The sequence below is a fragment of the Platalea leucorodia genome (genome assembly GCF_965183815.1).
Source record: "Platalea leucorodia genome assembly, chromosome: 16".
In the NCBI taxonomy this organism is placed as follows: Eukaryota; Metazoa; Chordata; class Aves; order Pelecaniformes; family Threskiornithidae; genus Platalea; species Platalea leucorodia.
Genome location: NC_138838.1, coordinates 13354477 through 13374103, shown reverse-complemented (window position 1 = coordinate 13374103; position 19627 = coordinate 13354477). Strand labels below are relative to the sequence as shown.

The 19627-nt window shown below is 53.0% G+C and overlaps 1 protein-coding gene across 5 annotated transcripts in view; it reads left to right on the top strand.

Moving 5' to 3' along the window:
• SMG6 (SMG6 nonsense mediated mRNA decay factor) overlaps positions 1-19627 on the top strand; it is a 117281-nt gene that overhangs the window by 13176 nt on the left and 84478 nt on the right. For all 5 annotated transcript variants that reach the window (XM_082328450.1, XM_082328449.1, XM_082328448.1 and 2 more), the window contains exons 9-10: positions 14985-15046; positions 18960-19105. In XM_082328450.1, coding sequence (XP_082184576.1) covers positions 14985-15046; positions 18960-19105 — 208 coding nt within the window. The remainder of the gene's footprint in view (positions 1-14984; positions 15047-18959; positions 19106-19627) is intronic.

The following is a 19627-nucleotide window of genomic DNA, read 5'->3' as shown; positions in this document are numbered from 1 at the left end:
ATGCCGAACGGTATCTCTCGTGTGTTTGGGCTGCGTACCTTGCAAGAGGAGCCTGAGCAAACTCTGTTTGTCAGGCACAGGAATGCGGGCGAAGGCAGTGGTGGTTGGGAGCTCATCCTCTAGGAATCCTTGCACTGCTTTGGCACATGCGGCTTGCAAGGGAACTTGCCAGGGAGCTCTGGGCTGCCTGTCCTAAAATGGCTGTTAAGGATGTGAGTTTAGCAGAACTGGGAAGACCTTCCCCGCATACTGCGGGGCCCAAAGCTGCTCAGACATGATTGCACTTTTATAACTAGTTTGTGACTTCAGCTGGGTGGAACTGGGGTGAAGTCTTGGAGCGCTGAAAGATAAGCTCTGGCACATAGCTGCAGCATTTTTAAGACGTTACTGCCCTTGGTTGTTTTCCCTCTCCTCAACTTCTCTTCTGGAGACCTTTGCTTCCTCAGCATCGTTGACAGGAATGTGCCAGGCTTTAGCCTCTCCATAAATCATTGATGAAGATGCTGTGCCGTAGGATGCTGAGTGGTTTTGAGGCACTGGAGTTTCTCTTTTGCAGCACTCCCATGTGAGGCAGCGTAAACGCCAGCAAAGCGGGGGGCAGCGATGTCTTGTTTATAGTGCAGCACTGTTTGCTAGAGCTTGCCCATGGTCTGGTTGACGGCGGGCTGTGTTCTCTGAAGCGCAGGTTGCTGGCAATGCCTGTACAGATTGTGTGTCTGATTACTACCATTAGTCTTGATTTCTTCATCTGTTTGAAATGTTGGCTCGTGGAAAGCTTTCCCCACTAATACCGAGAGGCTGCGTGATCAGAAATACAATGGCAAGAGGAGCTGAGGGCGCAGGTTCGGGCACTGCTGGTTTGGCAGCCAAGGTATTTGTACTCAGGCTGCCTGCGCCTGCTGCGGTGCTGCGCTGCAGCGCTCCACTCGCGCTGGCACGACTGCTTACGGGGCCGTGCGCGGCCGTGTCACCAGGCTGATCTGCATTAAAAATAACCAGGTGAAAAGGAAACCTTAAATCGCGTCGCCGCCAGAAATACCGTGCTGTGAAGCTGCGGGCTGGGCAAAGACAGCAGCCCGTCGGGAAGCTCTGGGTCCTTGAGGCCGCAGCCTCTTGCCCTCCCGGCTGCACCCGGGGGCGGTTTGCAGCTCCGTGGCCGGTGCGTGGCCGCTGTGTGGCACTGTTTGCCCTGCGAAGGGCCCTGCTCGCCCCGGCTCCTGGCAGCCCCACTCGCTCCTGGCAGCCCGGCTCCTGGCAGCCCCTCTGCCGCCGGCCGGCCGGGAGGGCACCGCTCTGCTCCCAGCGGCCCCGTGCCATCCCGGTGCTTACCTGCCATCTGGGGGAAATGAGTCTGAACTGTGTCGTCGCCTCCTTGGTCCCTTCCTTGCCGGCTTCAGCCCTTGAAAAGGCTGAGGCAAGCCGTGTCCTTGCGTTTGCACTGCAGCTGTGCTCTGCAGGTAGCTCCTTGGGCGTCAGTCTTTGTGGCAGCTGTTTCTGGGCCAGAGAAGGGAATTTTACAGGGTAGAATAGGAAAGCGTTCAGCTTCCAGAAGCAGATATGACACCGCAAGTATAGACCCTAACAGCTCTGGACATCCACTGGGCAGAAGCACGGGAGAGAGGCTCCTTCTGCCTTTCCAGCGGAGGCTGTTGCTTCAAACCTGGCCCAAGCCAGAGGTGACTGGTGTTTTTACTGTGGAGATACTGGCTGTTTCACAGGTGACAGGAAATTGATTTGGGATGTTTTCTGTCCTCAGTCGTCGCTTTCTTCGTTGTGCAGGCGGTTAGGTGCCCGTCCTACGTTGTGGCACACTTGGCAGGGAGACGCTGAATGATTGCTCTCCCAGGACCTGCTGATGCGCACACTGTCCCTGCGAGCGAGCAGAGAGCCTGCTCAGCACATGCTTGCGTGTCTCTTCTCACTGCTGACTTTATTTTCCCTCCTGCAGCCCTGTACAAAGACACAAACGTCACTACTTTATTTCCGGGTTAGGAGCTGACTGCATAGAGTTAGTAAAGCCTGATGGCAAGTTTGCAGAAGGCCAGCTCACACTGCAGCCATTGCTGTGGCAAGAGGAGGTGGCGTGCAGTGCTGGCAATTTGCCTTGGCACTGTGTGTTTAGGTAGAGGCTTGGCATAGCTGCTTCTTTCACAGTTTGCTGCATCGTGTTTTCTAGGAAGATGCAGAACTGGAAGAACGTACCATCTGTCCACGCCAAGGAGCATGCATCTGCGTTTGGCCCCTTCCTTAGCCACTGGCTTTGGCGCTGCTGGCACGGAGGGCGTGGGGTGGGTTCAAAGTGAGCTGAAGAAGTGTTTGGGTTGCGGCCTGGCTGTTTCGTGCTTAGGGTTTTGTCCGTTATGCCCCCAGCCTTTTGGGGTTTCATTCTGTGAATGGCTGTTCTCTGTGGTCTCTCATACTTTGCATGTTTCTAGGTGTGCAGTGGCAGGAGAGTCCGGGCTGACCCAGTGCCCTGCTTGCCTGACAATATCGGGTCTCTTCGTGTGGGATTCCGATACGAAATGCAAAAAAGGAGGCTGAGCCAATGAGCAGCTGTATTGCTTTTTTTTAAAAACAGCTGGATAGGGCAAAGTGAGCTGAAGAGCTGAGTCTCTGCCATTTCTTCTCTGCCACTGGTTTCATTTGCCGTGGGTCTGTCTTGATCTTAAATCTGATAGTACTGTATGCAGCTTACTGTGCAGACTGTGAATTGGTAAAGCAAACAGGGCAAACGTGCTGTCAGTCTCTTGAGAAAGTGTTAATATTACACTGAGTTTGAGATTTTAATCACCTCTGTCAGGAAATGCTGAGTTAAGGTTCCCACAGTTGCTATTGCCTGCTGCCTGTGCTCTGCAGTAGATACTTCCTTGTGTTATCACGCAGCATGCATGCACTAATAAAGATTACTCCATAGCTGCAGCTAAGATTAGGGAAAAGAGATTTTCCCTTGGCACAACCGTAATTGAATAATACTTCTCTCCAGATGTCTGAATACTTTAGCATCATTAAAGAATTAAGTCTCCTAGCCGCTTTGTGAGAGGTCAGTCTTGTGAAGCCATCAAAAGTTTGGTAGGGCCACCCAAAAAGCTCTTAGGAAAGCTAAGGCCAGAGTCCAGATCTGCTGTCTCAGCCCTGTGCGTCGGCTGCAGGAACCTTCCCGTTTCCCCTCAGCCTGCTGCTGAGGGACAGAGGTGTTGCGTTTGCCTGGCGCCGGGTGCCCGTGGGGCAACAACCCCTTTGCAATAGCAGAGAAATTGTGGTGGAGTCATTAGCTCGGACGTTCAGAGCAGGTTTTAACCTCCATTTCTTTACACAGGCTCTCTTCTCAGCAGCAGGGAGTATGGACAGTGCATCAGGGTTTCCACAAGTGAGCAGTAAATACCACCAGGAGGTCTACCAAAAAAAAGAGGACAAAGTTCTCTCAGTAGGCTGAATACAGAGGGTTTCTTACTTTTGCATTTCTTCTTTATTGCCTACTGTGCTCTTCTTTGGAAGCTTATTATACGTTCAGGTGTCACTCTGTGCTGGTAATGGGTGCAATTACCAGGGGACAGAGCGGCGATGTTGGAGCTGTAAGCAGTGCCTGTCTTCGGGTGCTTGTTTGTATTTTCTTTCAGATGAGTAGTGCTAGTCTCTTTTGGACCCCTCCGTCTCCTTCCATCTCCCAAGTCCTAGAAAATCAGGTGAGTGCCACGCATTCAGGGAAACGGTCCTCTGCAGCTGGGTGAGGGCACTGTCTTCTCAAAGCAGCGGAGGTTGTGAGAGCTTATCCCGCTTTTTTCCCCCTAGGTCAGGATTTGGCTAACTGGGAACTTATCCAGTAATGCCTGGTTGGGGCTACCTTCACAACTTGCTCTGGTTTGTTTCTTTCTTAGATGAGACACCTCTAAGGATTCTCACCTTCTGTCTTTCTCAGTTCTTCTCACCTGCTTAGTTTTATTTGAATTTGCCTGCCTCACCTGTGCACCGTAATGCTGCATCTACTTACACTTCTGCAGCCCAGTCATGGTCCAAGGCTGGAGAAGGCACTTTTGGGAATGCCTGTGCATCCAGGAGCACTGGGGAGTCCTCGGGGCTGCCCAGGTCGCTCTCTCAACAAAGGCCATGTGTCCTTAGTGAAAAAGGTCACTGTCCTCGTCAGCTCCTGCATGTTTCACATCCCTTTTTCCTTGGCGGCGTTTGTTGTTTCTGCTCTGCACACTTGTTCCTCTTGGGCAGCAGCCGCTTGGGTGGCTGGGCTGGCTCCTTCTCCTGGCTGGTTTCAGCCGGTGCAATTTTTCGTCTGGGAGAGCTGTCTGTTGGCCTCGGCATCTGGAGAGGCATGCTGGTAGGGAGCAGCGGGATAAAACCTCATGTTAGTCTGGTAGCGGTTTTGGTGGGAGTTTCTTGGCCGTTTTGCTCCATCAGCCTGTCCTTCGCTTGGACCAGTCACACACGGGAGTGGTAGTCACCTGTGTTCAGAGTTGGGGTTGCCTTGAAGCCACTACCTGTGGTCCCTCAGAGTGTTAAAAGGCTGTTGTGGTGTGAGCTGGGCGTCTGCGAGCATGGCCCGGCTTTGCTCGTGCAAATATGCCACAGAGGCACCCCTGTTTGCTGAGAGCGGCTCCCTTCACTCGCAGCTCTTTTCTTGCCTTGTAACTCTTTTCCATTACACATGACTAGAAATAAGTGACAGGCAAAAGTGGAAATGATGTATTGCTATAATGATGGCTGTTCTTCCGTATAGGTCCATGGGGTCCATGGCTGCTTGAGGAACTCAGTGTTTCTGGAGTGTCTGCCCCTGAGTCTGCTGCCAGGCTGGTGGCAGCATTTCCCCGCACTGCCAGCGTGGCTGGGTGGTTTTTCTCAGGACAGTGAAAGATTGATCTTTTCTCTTCCATGCAGGCTCTTGTGAATAATCCTTGCTGGCTGAAGCACAGGGCTCCCTCATTTGCTACCTCCATGGTGTCAGGTGGGCAAAGTGCTCAGAATGGTCCTTTTTCAGGAGCCTCTGATCTGGAAAATAAGTCCAGGCTGTGCCTCTGGTTTAGATGGGCAGCGTAAAAACCCTGGCATGCCCGCCTTCCCCCTGCTGCCGGGGCATGACTGCCCAAAAGGATAACCCAGCAGCCTGCACATGATGCCCTGGAAGCCTGCACTGACTCTTGCATGCTTTCGGGTTTATTTTTTTTACCCAACACTATATGCCTGTGCAGAGAGCGGAGGGACTGGAAACCACTAGACCAGCAGTGCCGGAGATGCCCAGTGGGCTTTTCTACCGAAGCCATTTCTCACGCCTGTTAAACATGTGAGCCGCACCAGATCGGTGGCGTAGGTGTGTCCCCAAAGGGAGGGGACACACAAGGGAGCGTCCCCTTGTTTTTTCTCAGCGCACAAGCCAGTAGCGGGATATACACGAGGTCTTACAGCAAGGCCTTGGGTCAGGCTGCCATCGGTGCCTTGTCACAGGAAGGTGGCTCGCGTTAAGTCAGGAAGTTTGTCTCCTCTATGGTTAGGTGCTCTCTAGTATTTGATGTGAGTGATCCCATCTGTGGTCTGTTGCATTATGGTCTGCCCTTGCTGTCAAGGGAAGGCAGTGCTTCCCCTCCAGCCTGCTGCTTGTTGCTGTATTGCCTTGTATTTGATCCGCACCTCTGCAGTGCTGTGAGCCTCTGCTGAGCCTCCGTGGGGGTGCAAAACCAAGCAGAGCAGCTCTCTGGGGCGGGAATGCTGGGCACTAGCCATCAGTTAAAGGCTGCCCCTCCTTATTTCTCTCTTGTACCCCCCCACCCATGTGAAAAAGCAGCAAGAGGTGTTGCATCCTGAATTTTTGTGCCCAGGGCGGGACTTGAGAGGGAGAAACCTGGAGTTCCCTCTGTCCCTTCCAGGCAGCCTCCTTTCCTCACCCCCGCAAGCTTGCAGGAAGCTGTTGGGTTTGGTTACTCATTCGTGGAGGTCAGGACTAGGTCTGGGTTTTTTTCCTTTGTGTTTAGGAAACGGTTTACAAACTGTTTTGAGCACGGGGGAGCTGGTGGCGTGTGAAAGAGGCTTCTCAGCCTCTTTACTGCTGGACTTGTGTTAATTCTCTGCCCTGCCTCCTTTTCTGTAATCTCTTTCTTGGTTGGCAGCGTGAGTATTTGAGTGCTTTCCCCAGCCTGCAACCCCTCCACCTCCTAATATGACCTCGGTCACCAAACCACCTTGGGGCTTTATTTTTACTCTAGCCGTTTTGTTTCGCGTGGTAAGGTTGGTTTCTTTCCCCTAGCAGTGAGAAGACTTCTCTGTGGAGGAAGTAAAAGAGTGCCAGGCTGCAGTTGAAACTGGTTAAACACTAAAACCACACTCCTAGCCTCTCTGGGTTTGAGACGTGACATTCAGCCATGCAGCTTAGCACTGGCTTTTTTTGCCCCCCAGTTGTGCACCCTCCCTACACTTAACTTTTTTAATAAACTCTTTTTTTAACTTTAAAATTCTGGTAAAAACTTTCTCAGCTGCGGTTCTTGCGTTAGCGATCCAACCAGAAACCCTGTTGCACCTTGTCCGGACTTGAGATCTTCCGTGGATGCTCAGTGCTGCTCTGCTGAAGCTCCCAGAGCTCGGCAGAGCTCGCCGAGCCTGGTTACCAATTTAGCTTGTGCACGCATGTTGTGTAGAACCCACATGTTGCTTTCTAGCGCAACTTGACCTTTTGTCACTACCCAGAAAGTGAAGGCTAAGCTATCGGTAAGAGTTTCCAGAAGTTGGTGTTGTGTTTTGTTTTTTTTTCCTCCCCTTTTCCTTTTAGACCATGTTGGTGGTTTTATTTAACTGTGAAGGACGAGGCAGGGACTGGGAGAAACACCGACATGTTCTCCTTCCGGTAACAGGCATCTGGTGCTAATGTGTGTAGAAGTATCGTGGTGGATCAGAGGTGGGAGCTCTACAAGGACATCAATGACTTACGCCTGTGCGAGGGGCTCTGCTATATCCCAGTGCTCAGAGCGGCTGCGGTGAGGGGGGCGAGACTTCAAGTTCCAACAAGCTTCTCATACTCTAAAACCAAGTACAATCATCCAGAAACCGCCTTTCCCTGTCAGTCACTCTTTCCTCATTTCCTCTCCTGCTGGTGCTGATCAGCCAGGGATTTGTGTGTAACCAAACCCCCTCCTGCTGCTGCACATTCGTCCTTCTCGTGGCAGTGGATTTGACGATCCAGGCGCTGCAGAGTAGTGTTGGGAGGGAGAGCTTGCACTTCAGACGAGAATACTGCCAGAATTGGCAGTACTGGTAGGGGAAGTAAAATGCCTAATAGCGGGGTTGGGAAATTACCCAGAGCAGGGTGAAGGCTGTAGACAGTGATTTCTCTTGAGCATTTTTTTTTTGTTAGTCTAACCTTGATCTTTGTCTGAAGTTGGCCCAGGCCAAATTTTTCTGCTGTCTGTTGTACACTTTTTGGGATGGGCACCTCGTATTCCACAGCCAAACCTCTTAATTCTGCCGTGGGGAGTGTTTATTTCTCTTCAGTGTTGAATGAGCCATTTCCAGACAGGCTTCGCATCCCCTGTGGAGGTGGGTATTAGGAAAGAAACTTCCTTCCGGAGGATCAGGGAGTGGAACCTGCTGGAATCTGTGTCATTTCCTCCGTCCTTGGCTCTACTCTTCCTCCCCAGCAGATTTCATGGCTGCATGATTCAAAGTGGAGAGGGAGATGTCTCCATCCCCCATGTTATCCTGCCCAGGTAGACGTGAAGGCTCCAGAGGTACCCTGGGAACGCAGCAGGGTGGGCAGCTCCCTCCAGGCTGTGGGATCCTGGGGCATGGGCTGGCTGTGAGCGGCTCCCGTTATCCCTGCCGGTGAGCGCGGCTGGGAGAGCGGGAGCGTGAAGGTTGCGTGCAATAATGCTGTCATCCTTCTGGAAGGCTCCGTCTCTGCTCAGCCTGCTGTCCAAATGTCTTCTCTGTTGGCCTAACTCCATCCTAAGCCTTTCAGGGTTAGATCTCTTCGGTCTTCACCCCTTTTAACTTCTCATGTTATCTGCCTCCTTCCTGCTTTAACCCCACAAATAATCTACTCCAGAGTAGTGAAGAAGGCTGACGACACCCTGAGCTACATTAGCAGGAGATCTCTTATGACCAGAACTCATCACACGTTTCTTGGAGTCAGTTTTCTATCGCAGGAAGGGGATGCTGTTTACTCCTGGCAAGCAGTATGGGTTTGATTATAAGCTGCTTTTTGCCGGTTGGGGCTGCTTCAGTGCGCAGCACATGGCCTCCCCTTTACCTGCTGGACAAAGAAGGGCTCTGCCTGGGTCATCTCGCTTTCAGTGCTTAAACAGATGCAGCCTTGCAGAGCTGAGCTTGTATCCTGAACGACCTGCAGCACCAGAGCCAATTTGTGAAAAGTTTTGTGTTGAGAGTTAACTTGATATCTCAGCTGAGGACTCTCTGGCATGTTTGCATAGATTCATAGAGTTTATGGCCAGCAGGGACCATTAGATCATCTAGTCTGATCTCCTGTATATCACAGGTCCTTAAATTTCACCCTGCTACTCCTGTAGGAAGCCAAATAACTTGTGTTTGGCTAGAGCAAAACTTCCAGAAAGACGTCCAGCCTTGAGAATCCACCCTTTTCCTCGGGAGTTCATTCCAGTGATAATCGCACTGGTTCTGAAACGCTTATACCTTACTTCCAGAGTGAATGTTTCCAGTTCTTGCGCTTTGCTATTCTGTGAGTGTAAAGAGCCCTTAAGTACCATGGAGGCACTTTGCACCCTGCAATCAAATCACCTCCCAGTCTTTTTTGATACACTAAACAGATTGAGCTATTTAAGTTTTTCATGCAAGACATCTCTTCTACGCTTTGAATCACTTTTATGGATGTTTTTTGGACCCTTTCCAATTTTTCAGCATCCTTTTAAAAATAAGGGCACCAGAACGGGATGCGGTATTTCAGTGTCAGCCTCACCAGTGCCGTATATAGATGTGAATGTGCTGTCCAGTGCCTGCTCTCTGCTCGTGCATCTGAGGGACACGTTAACCCTTTTTACTGGACATTGCGTTGGGAACTTAGCCACTATAGTCCCCAGAGCCTCTCTGGAGAGGCTGCCTCGGGCACGGTCTCCTGGAGGCTTAATTTTACATGATCCCAGATGCATAACATGACATTTGATGCTGGAAAACCCCAGATTTTGAAGCGATTATAATAACGTTGTGTGAACGCGCTGTAGCCGTCGTTACTTACTGCTCCATTCGCCTGTGTGTGACAAGCAGTTTGACAGCAGAATTTGTTTTCAGTCTGTTGATTAAAAACGTTGCTAGTGGGTCTCTACCAGCCTCTTTCCATCCAGTTCGGTGAGGGTCCCTGAAGACTGCTGCTTTTTAAGAGGTTACTTAATCAGTTTTTAATCTGTTTAATGGTAACATTTTTTTCAAAAATGTTGCATATTACTAATTCATAGAAACCAAACTTAGATACAAGTTTGGTTGAAAAGGAAATAACATGCATATAAATATTTTGTTCGACCTGTTCTCCTTAAATTGAAAGTTCTACTAGTAAATTCGTTACTAAATAATGTTAAATTTATTTATAGGTCAGATATTTGTTTCGGAGCCAGTGGAGTCACTACTGCTTGATTTTTACATCAGCAAAGCGCACAATTTTCTTGCTTGCGTTTCTCATCTCACCTGCTCCCTGCAGTGATGAAGGGAAAAATCAAAAGCTCCTTGGTTTTGCTGGGGGGCTTCCTAAATGCCTCTCTTTGTCTTGCTGGGTTGCTGACTTGCAACTCTTATAGCCCTGAGATGTGCCCTGGAGCCGGAGCTGCTGCAGCCCGAAAGATCAGGAAGCTGCAGGAGCCTCTCAAGGTCTCTGTACCTGGAAATAAACGTTGTGTGTCTCGAGTCTGCAATACGTCAGGGTTCCCTCTTTCTTCCATGTCATAGCGAATTGGATTTTACATTTGTGCAGTGTCTGATGTTAAGTATCGGGATTCTCCCTGGAATTGCTTTTAATGCTACAGAAAGTAATCTGGTTCAGGGCAGGACATTGCGACTGCTAATCAGAAACCTGCCCTGAACACATGGCAAGAAGCAGCCAAGGCGAGCTCGGTATCCATTTGTGGTTGCAGGTGGTATATGAAGAGGAATGATTATGGTAATTAGCCCAGCTGGAATTTGCCCACAGCTCTGTGGGTATCTTGTAAATACTGCAAAAATGCCAGACAATCTTAATAGCCCTTTTGCCTCATCTCCTTTACGTAGGTAACCAATTGCACGAAACGTTTTCCACCAGCACTTGGTTGCGATTGCACCTGTAACAGTAAAAACCTCCTCCTGCTATCTTGCCGGTCGAGCCCACTGCAGCATCTTGGGCTTTTCAGGAAGCTCTGTATCAGTGCTCAGTGATATTTCAGCGAGATACTGCCATGGAAAACATCAGCCAGAGCTCTGCCTCGCAGGTTTGAGATGGCGGGGGATGAAGGCTCAGGCTCGTATTTGTAAGGCCGCCTCCAGGGGAGACAGTGGGCTCGCTGCTGCTGTTGGACTGGGTGGTGTAAAGCCTGCAGAAGAGAGGAGTAGTCTTAATAGTTAACGTGGTATGTCTAGCCTTTGAGCTGGAGTGGGAATATGGCATGGTTTGGGTGCCTGGATGTTATTTCAGAGTTCTCAGCAAGGAGGCTGTGCCTGGAAAAGCCTGGCTGCCCAAGAAACCCTGAAAATATTTGGGATGAGTGTGGTACGTGTTTTGGAGCAGAGCTGTGTGGCTCTGTGGTCTGTATCCCAACCCCTTGTCACTGAGGAGACCCCTAGACTCAGGAGAACATCCCGCTGTGCTCCAGTCCCTTCCACTCCGGTGGAGGCAGCGCGTTTGTTACAGGCAGTTTTGCATCTGGTCTCTTGATTAATGGACTTGTCTTTTGCAGCCTATTTTGACTCTGACACCGCTTTCTGCTCCACAGATGCTTTGCTGATGTTGAAGAAAGTTTGCCTCGCTTGATAAAGACCAGATCCTGAAATTTACTTCCAAACCTGAAGTAACAATTTTTAACTTGAAATGCTTTTTCCCCAGGAGTCGCCGCTCCAGAATCCTTCCCTTATTTGGTGCCTCCTTCACAGCTGGGACTGATGCTCAGGTGCCAAAGCTCTGTGCACTCCTCCCAGTGAGCCAAATGGGTCCGTGCTGGGTTCAAGCACGGCAGCTCTGTTTCCCAGCCTGGTTCGTGGCACTCCTTTTCCCGTGCACCCCAGTGGCATTTCCAGTGTTTCTGTGCTGGGATGGGAGATGCCGTTTTCAACCCTTTTTGGTCAGTGCACGGTCTCTTGAGGTTTGGTCTTAACTTTCTTCTTTTCTGGCTCAAGACACGACAAACCTTTCCTGAAGCTGTCTGACCGCCTCTGTTCCGTGTGTTGTCAGGACATACTCCTCGCGGCCTCTCAGTGATTTGAGCTGGCTGTTCCAGGACCGTTGCTATCTCTGCACTTAGCTGCTCCGTGAGAAGTTGTTAGTCACTGTTGATTTCTTCCATGGTAACGAATCCAGTTTGGTTGGCGGTGCGGTGTGTGAATGCTCCCCAAGCAGCAGTGGGCTGCTTCCTCTGGTGAGGTTGCCTCTTCCCAGGTGGATTTAGTCTGTCTGCACATGCTGACTCATGACAGCCCAAACAGCTGTTTCCAGCTTCAGGCACTACTGTGTGCAGGGACCCCTTCTTCTTCTTGACAGCTGGTTTGTTTTTGTAACTAATGCCTTCACTATATGCTCATAACTTCCATATCTGTGATGCCCGCTTTTCAACTGGAAGGGCCAAAATCCATTTTTTGACATAGTTTCATTGTTGTATAAGCCTTACTTGGTGGGCTCTTCCCAAGCGACCAACTGGGACCAGCCAGGTTTGGCCCCTGTCCCAAGGAGCAAAGCTGCCCGCAAAGGCAGCGACGTCAGTGCGCAGGGAGCCCTGTCTTCCCTGGCGTCGGCACAAGGGCTGTTTTCAGGAAACCTTTGGAGGGGGCCACCTTTGGACTGCACAGCGAGGGAGATGAAGGCAAGAAGTCATTGCAGGTCTCATGCTAGCAGCGTCAGGGTAGCAGGCACGCTAGCAGGGCTTTGGGGAAGTGTTCCTCTCCGCCGTGCGAATGCAGAACAGCAGGTGACGGCACTTCCTCCTCCCTGCCCTAAAGCCGGGCCGCTCGGTGGAAGTCGCTGTTTCCCTCTTGCTGTGAGAAGCAGCAGGGAGGGCTCCCGGAGACCGAGGGACAGGTGAGTCACTAGAGAAAGAGTCATTCGGAGAAAAGCCCAGTCAAAGCAGCCCGTGGCCTTAGAGTGAACTCGGAGATGAAAGGTCCAAAGTTAAGTGATGAGCTCATCAAAACCTTGAGGCTGTGAGAGAAAAAGTGATGAAAGAAGTGTGAGAGGTGCCTGCTTGAGATGCCACAGTGCCGGGGCACACAGATCTCTGCCTGGGCTTGCTGGGTTCGTGCTTAAGTTGGCAAGAGGTATGAAACATGCTTCTTTCCTAGAGGCAGGTATCCTGCTTCCTTTTAAAAAAATTATATGTATATGCACATATCTATGTCCCAGTTCAGCACTGGTTCCTGTGGAGTGTGACTGGTGAGTCCTCGGGACTGCGAGTGAAAAGGCTGAGAGTGAAACTTGCTCTGAGAAGATGGGGGTGAAGCCGATGCCCTGGCGAGCCCTCCCAGAGCCGCGCGTCTCTGTGGGAACACGCCGGGCACGTCCCCGCTGGGCGCGGGCGTCACTTTCCATTCAAGGTGGGGAGTTTTGGTACTCCCCCGCTGCCAGTAAAGTGTTGCGGGGATTGCAGGGTGAGCGCTCCCGGGGCTGTGGGTGAATGTGGGCCTTGGAGGAAAAACTTCTGCCCCAATTTCTTCTTTCCCCCACGTGCAGCCCGCTGATCAGCGTTGCAACAGGCTTTCCTGTAGAGATGGGTCAGGTCAGGATCTCCTGCTCTTTTCCATATCCCCTGTCGGAGAGCACAGAGCCTGGACCGGCTCCTGCAGGCAGTAGCAGCACATGGGCTCGCTGCGGGGCTGAGCACTGCCCACTGCCCCGCCAAGGCTCTTGCACCTGAGCTAGGGGCTCAGACTTGTTAGGCTGTGTCTGTTAGGGTACGTGATTGCAGCTGGAGCTGCGGAGCTGGTCACAAACCAGCTTTCTTACCTCCGCACGCTGTTGCCTGAAAACGGTTTCGAGCTCTGAGCTGCCTTGGTGTCCTAAGGAGGATGGTGGAGAAGCAGCTCTACCCAGACTTCACTGGCAGAACGAGTAAGGGCTTTGCTCTGCTGTGCCAGTATTCCTCACTCTCTTCTGGGTTTCATCTGCAGAGTTAATAAAATGGTGGCAAATAAAGTCGAGTTCCAGTGGAAAGGGCTCTTTAGGGCAGCAGTAAAATAGTGAGTAAGCAAGAACCCCTTGCTGCGGGGGCCAGTTTAATTGGTCTGGCTTGTTTTATGAGACAGGTTTTATGTTTAAACTCGCACATGGCCCAGGAGTGACTCTGCAGCAGGGCATCATTCTCCTGCATGGGTCCTCTGGGAATGCAGCCCGGGTTAATTACACCTAACCGAGCAATCCCACCTCGCGGAGCCGCTGACATAAGTCATGGCGTGAGCCGAGGGTTCAGCAAACGAGGGTGGGAGGCAGTGCCAGAGCTAGGACTGCCCGTGATAACCATCCCCTGCAGCCAGGCCTGGCGGGGAGCTCGGTGCTGCCCGGCGGCACCGGCCGGTGGCCGTCAGGCACCCTCGCACATGTGCCTGGCCAGGCATTGCCACAGCCCTGCCTGGTGCCCTCATCCTCCCTCTGCGCGTCTGATCCCCCCGTAAATAGAATTGGCATCGCTGACCTTTATAGAGGGGTTCAAGATATAAAAATCTTGTGTGAATGGGAGCAGAGCGGTGGTGCTCAGACTGGGTCGCTCCTGGTCAGCATCTCCCCGCGCGGTGCTCGGAGCCTGGCTTTTCTCACCGTGCTGAGGCTGTGCAGGCGTGCGGGCGCGACAGGAAAGCCTCTCGCTGTGGAGAAGGTAAGAGCGAGGCCAGTCCACTCCTAGCATGACACAGCCACCTCCAGGGCCAGGCAGAGTGACTACTTACCCACCCACCACCTTCTTCAAAGCCGTTTAGATAAGGACTGGAAAAGCCCAGAGCTCTGCTGAGCCAGCAGAGGTGGCTTAGAGCAGTAGCAAGTAATTATTCAAATCGGGTTTTGGCGTTACCGGACCTAAGTGGCGCAGAAGCTGCCTTCGTGCCACGTGCTACAGCCAGCTCCCCTCTGTCCCCGTAGCTCCCTGTTGTTCGATAGCAGCATTGCTGCTACAGGCTCTCAGGGGCTTTTCTGATAAATCTGAACACCGGCTCTCTCCTTCTAATTGCTTAAGGCTGGAGTTAAATGAAGGGGTGCAGCATCACCCCAATGCCCCCTTGCTTCTGCAAGCTGCTCCTGGCAGGGCTCCTAGCTTTGCTGCCGAACCCGCCGCGTTGGCTTCACCGCAGAAGAGCGTTGGTGCGGACGTCCCGCACCCTCTCCCCATTGACCAGACGCCGCTCGGCCTCCGCTGCAATCGCGGAGCACTGAACAAGTTGCTTCTGTTTGTTGGTTGGGTTTTTTTTTTTTTCCATTGGTGGGAAACGCTGGTGGGAAAGGCTGCCTTTGGGGACTCCTTTTGCTTGAGCCCTTGGGCTGTGCCGCGGAGGAGGAGCCCTTCGGGCCGGAGCTGCCCGGGGCCGGGGCCGGTGCCCGGGCCCTGCGAGGGAGCTCAGGACCCGGCAGAGGGTGCTGTGTCTCCACCGCCGCTCCCCGCTCCCGCTCCAGCTGTTTGGCACTTGCCCGTGCCTGTGTGCATGATGTTTGTAAGAGTTTGGGCATGTCCATTTGGTTCCCATCTCCAGTGCCACCCCCAGCATCCAGGCCAGGTTCTTCTGTCACTGGGGACATTCTTAATTCACAGGAAATCGGAGAGAGTTTAATTGTTTTCTCCTCTCTCTTTTTTTTTTTTTTTTCCCCCATGCAGCTGAACAAAAGGTTCATCCTCAGTTTTCTCCATGCCCATGGGAAGCTGTTTACCAGGATTGGGTAAGTGTGCAGGATGTTTATTTTATTTTCCTACATTACAAGTCTTTTTGGAATTTAATATTGTTAGCAACTAAGCTGTGTTTGGAGCCGAGGGCACAGGGTGTGAATTCTTCCAGGCCTAGCCTCCTGGTTCTTATTCTCCTTACCCGCCCTCCGATCCACACTGGTTATTCTTTGGGCTTTTTCTTCCCCCACCTCAAGGCCCGGTCCTGCCTGCGCACCGGGACCCTCTGGCAGAGGCTGAGCTCGACCGGCTGATATGCACATGGGTGGGACTGGAGGCTGTATTCTCCCTCCCATCGCCTAACCGTGCTCCGTCCCCCTTAATTTCTGGTTTTGCCCCCCCTCTCCCATTCCCCCCACTCTCAGCCAGCAGAGAGGTGGCTCTGGGGGGCCCTGGGTGGCTGCTGCCTGCGAGGAGCACGAAGCCATCAAGGCAGAACCACGCAGTGGCTGAAAGCTACCGTCCAGAGCGTGTCAAGACAAGCCTTGCCCTTCGTCTCCTCGCTGCCATTTCAGTGAAAGCCTCGTAGCTGAGAGCTGCCCTGGCTGTGGGAACGGGTTTATAGAAAGTGCCCGTGGCAATTTCTGTCACAAACGGGTTTCAAGTAATTGAACGGCTACCCTTGAAGCAAAGCAAGCCTGATTCAGGCCTGGGCTGAGATCACAGCCTGGGGGAGGTCCTGATGACCCGGAGAGCAGAGCTCAGCCTCGCAGCGGATGGGCTTCCCGCGGAGCTGTCCCTGCCCCGGCTCCCGCCTGGCCCTGGCGGTCAGGTGGTGGGGCGGCCGCATGGGGTGGCTGTTGCAGGGAGACCTCGCGTGGGTTCGGGTGGTCTCTGACAGCGGTGGTCTCTGCTCGAGCCTGCCGGTGCCTCGTAAGCAGATGTAGTCTCACGAGCTCTGTTGGCTCCTTCAGTCTCTTGTGGAACTAATGGCTACAAGTTACAGGGTCGAGAGACCTTATCCAGGCCAGTTAGGTAAAGGCGGTGTGGATGCAAAGCGGCATCTTGTCCCTGCTGTTGGTTTTCTGAGTCAGATGTACGGTTCCCTGCCTGTGTCTGGGCCTGTCCCCTTCCCCCCTGGCGCGGGGAAGCGCAGCAGTGCAGGACACAGCGCCCACGCTGCTGTGCAGCCTGAAGCCTCAGCGCTTGCTCCATCCGACGCGCTCTCTGGGGTGGCTCGTCAGGAGTGGCACGTGCCGGACTTTGGACCCTTCATAGAGCAAGGGGAAGCAGGAGCTGTGCTGGCCAATTTGTTGGCGATCCAGTTGTCTGAGGGCGAGGGGCAGAGCAACCCGCTCGCTGCTGGTGCTGTTGATCTCTCCCCGAGTTACAAGGCACTGATTATCTGCTTGTGGGCAGCAGGCTGGCCTGCAGCGAGGAGGCAGAACTGGATGTCCTCCCGCCCGCAGGAAAAGAGGAGGAAAGCTGCGAGAGCCCAGGAAAGGTTTGGTAACTGCAGCGCGTCTGTGCCGGAGGGCAGACCGTCCGGGGAGCTGCTGGTCCTCGGCTCGGCAGGGCCGTGCTCGCGGCCGAGCGCCGGTTGAACGCGTGCCAGCAGGGGGATTAATGGGGATGTTGCAGAGATTGCTTGCACATTTGGCTCCTGGGACTTTTGTGAAATTAAGATGCAGCGTTTGAGGCGGTTGCTTCCCAGGACAGTCATTTAGAAAACCCAAGCGTGTTTAATGGTAGAATATCCCCCGAAGTACTTAGAAGAGAACTAGAAAGTAATACCATGGTACAGGAGGAGAAAATCATCTAGCCCTGCTAAACAGCTTCCGTGCTTAAAATAGGTAAAAGGTGAGGAACAGTTGAGTCCTCCTTGGGCAGGATCTTCAGTGATTTATCTGTAAAAAGTACGGAAAAGATGATGTTACCCTAATTGGACTCTTTTGCTCTGAAAACCACAGGTAAGCAATTTATTAAAAGCTTCCGCTCTGCTCCTGACCTGCTGGTTCCGAGCTCAGTGGGGTTACTGCATGCCGTTCCAGATGTGCTGTGGTATCAGAGCACAGCTGGTGGGGCTGAGGAAGCCCTCGCTCCTTCTTGTTGTTATTCCATGGCAATAATCTTCATCTCCTCCGTGACAACCCAACCTGCAAAGGGCTCCTCCAGCCCCAGCGTCCCGTCTGCCCTAGGAGGATGTTGCAGTATACGCTGGATGTGGTCTGAGATTTCTCAAAATGAGGAAGTCTTTAGAAGCAATCAGTTTGCTCTAAATCCCTGGCTGCACCCCAAATCCAGGGAAGTTGCCTCTTCCAGGGGGAGCAGTGCTTTTGTACTGGCAGAGCTGCTCTGTTCTGCACAGCTACAAAGTACAAGGGGCCTGTTTGTTACAGCCCGTGTTTGTGGGAAGGTAACAGAGACTTTGAACTGCTCCAGCAAACAGTGCCCGGGGAGAGGGTACCCCTGCTGCTAGGCAGAACCAGTTGTTGAAAGGCATCCGTGAAATATGGTTAAGAAGAAAGCCATTTCTGTCTTTAAAAATAGAGCCTATTACTGTCCTGAAAGTCTGTTGGGGAAGCCCAGCAGAATTGCCCATGTGGGTTACCAGAAGTGGCTTGCTGATCCAGCCTGTAGTGTGCTGATATCACAAGATCTGAATCTCTCGGGGGAAGACAGAGGAAATTGCTATGGAGGCCCCTGAGGCTGCCTGCCCCGGCTCCAGGTGCCTCGCCCGTTGCGGATTTTGGCTCCCTCGCTCCCATGTAGGCTCACTAGTGCCATGTCACTGGTAACTGGAGCGGACACTTGCTGCGAGACAGGTATTCATTCTTGCTGGGTCTAGCTGTGGCTTTTTCTAGTGTAGGAGCAAGAAGCAGCACAGCAAGCTCAGCAGGAGAGGCAATGGGACAGGAAGACCTCCCCCCCCCCCCCCCCCGTAGTTTCCAAGGTTTTTGGCAGCTTCTTGGTTATAAAGCTGTCTTCATGGGATACCAGGTGAGGCCTCTCTTTGGGAGGGCTGTTGTAGGCAACCATGTCTCAGTCATTTTTGTGAATTAACTGTGCTCTTCTTTGCAATCAGTTCAGTTTTTGACCCCACTTCAGTTGGGTGGTTGCTGAGGATCCAACAGCTCTGATAAGTAACCTCAGCTAATTCCCCTCGCGATGCCAGATGAAGAGTAGGATAAATGTGTCAGATTTCCGTGGGCGCTTGTGAGCGGTGTTGAAAGCGCACCCCATCCCCAGCCGTGGCACTGCAGCTGCTGGCTCCTGTGTCCTGATGAGCGACAGCAGCGCTGTGTGCTGCGGGGACCGGCTCCAGCTTTGACATTTCCAGCAGCTAGACGAGGCCAGTCATTAGTCTGCGAGTCCCTGTCCTGTGGGGCTCTAAGTGATGAAGTTTAGGGGCTCAATCACGCTGCTGGGGAGCGTGTAGCCTGGGGAGATGGGGCTCGGTGCCATGGGATCTGATCCTGCAGCGCAGAGCCCAGAGGCAGGCACCGTTCTTCTGGAGGAAGCGCACTCTGGCCGGCATTCAATGCGCTGGAATTGCCACATCCGCAATGTGGCACCAGTGTGTGCAGTTTGCTGCAGCCTGGGTTTCTTGGGAGTCCCATGGGCTGCTCCTGGTCCAAGTGAGCTGCTGGCCTCTTGGCAGCCCTCCCAGATTGGTAGAAGTCAGTAGAAAAAAATGGTTGGTCAGAAATGACTCATAAAGGCCGTGTTTTCCTGCCAAAGGAATGCTGCCTGCCGGTCACAGAGCAATCCCTCGCTACCCTCTCTAAGGAAGGCTTCAGCTGCCTCCGTCGCAGCCTGCACCTTCGTTCCCCATGGCTCCTGGATGGGAGACAGCACCCCAGGGGTCCCCCCTCCCCAGGAGACATGACACTGAGTGAGCTGTGCCGACTGACCGCCCTGCGCCCCGGGGCATAGCCTGCGCTCTACAGACTCTCTCTCTGTCTGCAGGATGGAGACTTTCCCTGCGGTGGCCGAGGAGGTCCTGAGGGAGTTCCAGGTCCTGCTGCAGCACAGCCCCCCTCCCATCGGAAGCACCCGCATGCTCCAGCTTGTGGCAATCAACATGTTTGCAGTGTACAACTCCCAGCCCAAAGGTACCATGTGCTGCTTTAGGGGAACCGGGCTGGGGATCAGCCGCTCTCTGTATGGCCGAGTTGCTCATGGAGAGGGGTGGGGGGGACTCGCCAGCTGAAGACGGATGGGGAAGATGTGGTTGGATGCCTGGGGGTGTCGGCGTGCGTAGGGACAGCAAAGGGACCTTGGCTGAGCCTCGGTGGAGCTGGCCGAGGCATCTGAGGAGTGAGGCACCATCGCATCTCCCTGGAGCCTGAGTCATCAAGCACAGAAGGAAGGCGCTGCTTTACGGCTCTGCCTTCCCAGCATTTAGCTTGGGCCATGCTCAGTGCCCACACCGGCACCAGAAGGGCTGGGAGGATCTCGGAGGGCCTTGGCTGTTGGGAGCGTGGCACTGCCTGTGACCACTCGTGTCCGCATAGGCGGCTGGGCGATGCGATGGGAGATGCCGCTCTCGGAAAGGCCAGGCTGGAGGCCGTTCCCCATATTGAGACACCTAGAGATCTCGTATTGCTCGTCCTCCTCCATCCGCCCAGGAAGCT